This window comes from Nematolebias whitei, chromosome 13, assembly GCF_014905685.2.
Source record: "Nematolebias whitei isolate Nwh7 chromosome 13, NemWhi1, whole genome shotgun sequence".
Lineage (NCBI taxonomy): Eukaryota > Metazoa > Chordata > Actinopteri > Cyprinodontiformes > Rivulidae > Nematolebias > Nematolebias whitei.
In genome coordinates, this window is record NC_056510.1 from 41,873,065 (window position 1) to 41,874,640 (window position 1,576).

Genomic DNA, 1,576 nt, shown 5'->3' on the forward strand with positions numbered 1-1,576 from the left:
TACGTATACATATACACGTATATACGTATACATATACACGTATATACATATACGTATACATATACACGTATATACATATACGTATACATATACACGTATATACATATACGTATACATATACACGTATATACATATACGTACACATATACATATATGTATACATATATGTATACATATATACAAGCAAAGAGCAAAGTAGTGTCCCGCTGAAGCCACGGAGCTCGAATGTCCAACGTAAAACAAACTTTACCGCAGTTTAATGTGGCGCTATGGCTCTGCAGACAGTGCACGTTGTTGTCTTGTTTTGTGGTGTTTAGTGTAAAATACTTCCACACAGCGGACATGTTTAGATGAAAAGTTTGTTAGCTGTTAGCCACAGTGCTGTTAACTCAGCCCTCACGTTGTAGCTGGCTGAATACTATGAACTGGATTTCCTGAATGTGAGGCGGGTCTTATTACTCTGGGTTCATGGGACACGCTTTATATATAAACTTGAACTTTAAGTGTTAACACGGACGAAATGTCATTTTAAAAAAACGTTAAAGGCAAAATACTGTCAGAAGTCAAAATATGCACATTTCGATGGTTTTCATGTGCATCATGTATGATAAAAATTTATTACTATAAGACATCATTCACTACAAAAAAGTCTACCACATCATTATGTAATAAATGGGTGAAATCAGCGGTCATGTTTCATTGCCAACAATTATACGTTGTTTGTTTACATTTAAAAAATTGAGGGGTACGCTTTGGACAGTCTCAGGGCGTGACTGATATTGATTTGGTAAAATAATGCCCAGGTGTAAAGAGAGTTGGAGGAGGACTATAAAAATCAGACACCAGCTCTAAAGAGAAAAGGTAAATTCCTTCTCTCTTCTTTTGAAAATAAATGGCAACTACAAGCTGGAATGATAAGAGTTGATTAAATTAGAGTAGATTTGGGGGAGGACTTTGAGGGGGCGAGTGTGTTAAGGCAAAAGTTGGCGCTAAGATCATACGTAAACGAGCTGCTTTGAGATATTCTGAACTACTGATCACAAAAATGAGTTGAAAACAAAGCCAAGGAACCTTACGCGTTATCTAGCGCAACTCAACCCCCCCTAATAAAAATAAAATAATTAATGATGCAAAAATTGTGTTAAAGGTATAAAACTTCAAATGAAAAACAGTTATGCATTATGACAACTATTATGGCTTTAAACTGTGTGGCAGCTGGTGATTTCTTACCTTCCTATCTGAAGTGATGAGTTTAAACGCCTCCGTCACCTGATGAGCTGTAGCTCCGCCTCCTACATCCAAGAAGTTAGCAGGTGTGCCGCCATGGAGCTTGATGATGTCCATAGTAGCCATGGCCAGACCAGCTCCATTGACTACAGCAGACAAAGCTCATTGGTAAGTTCAGGCAGACTGGGAAACATTCAGGTGCAACATTTTCATAATAACTACTAAAATAGTAAAGAAGCATTGCTGTGAGACGACATATTCAATGGGAAAACATATACATATATATACATACATATATATGTATATATATATATATATATATATATATATATATATATATACACACACA

At 36.2% G+C, this 1,576-nt stretch overlaps 1 protein-coding gene across 1 annotated transcript in view; it reads right to left on the reverse strand.

The window, feature by feature from the left end:
* The window catches only part of sucla2 (succinate-CoA ligase ADP-forming subunit beta), a 78,605-nt gene that overhangs the window by 12,615 nt on the left and 64,414 nt on the right, over nucleotides 1-1,576 (reverse strand). The window contains exon 8 of the mRNA XM_037686637.1: nucleotides 1,231-1,373. Coding sequence (XP_037542565.1) covers nucleotides 1,231-1,373 — 143 coding nt within the window. The remainder of the gene's footprint in view (nucleotides 1-1,230; nucleotides 1,374-1,576) is intronic.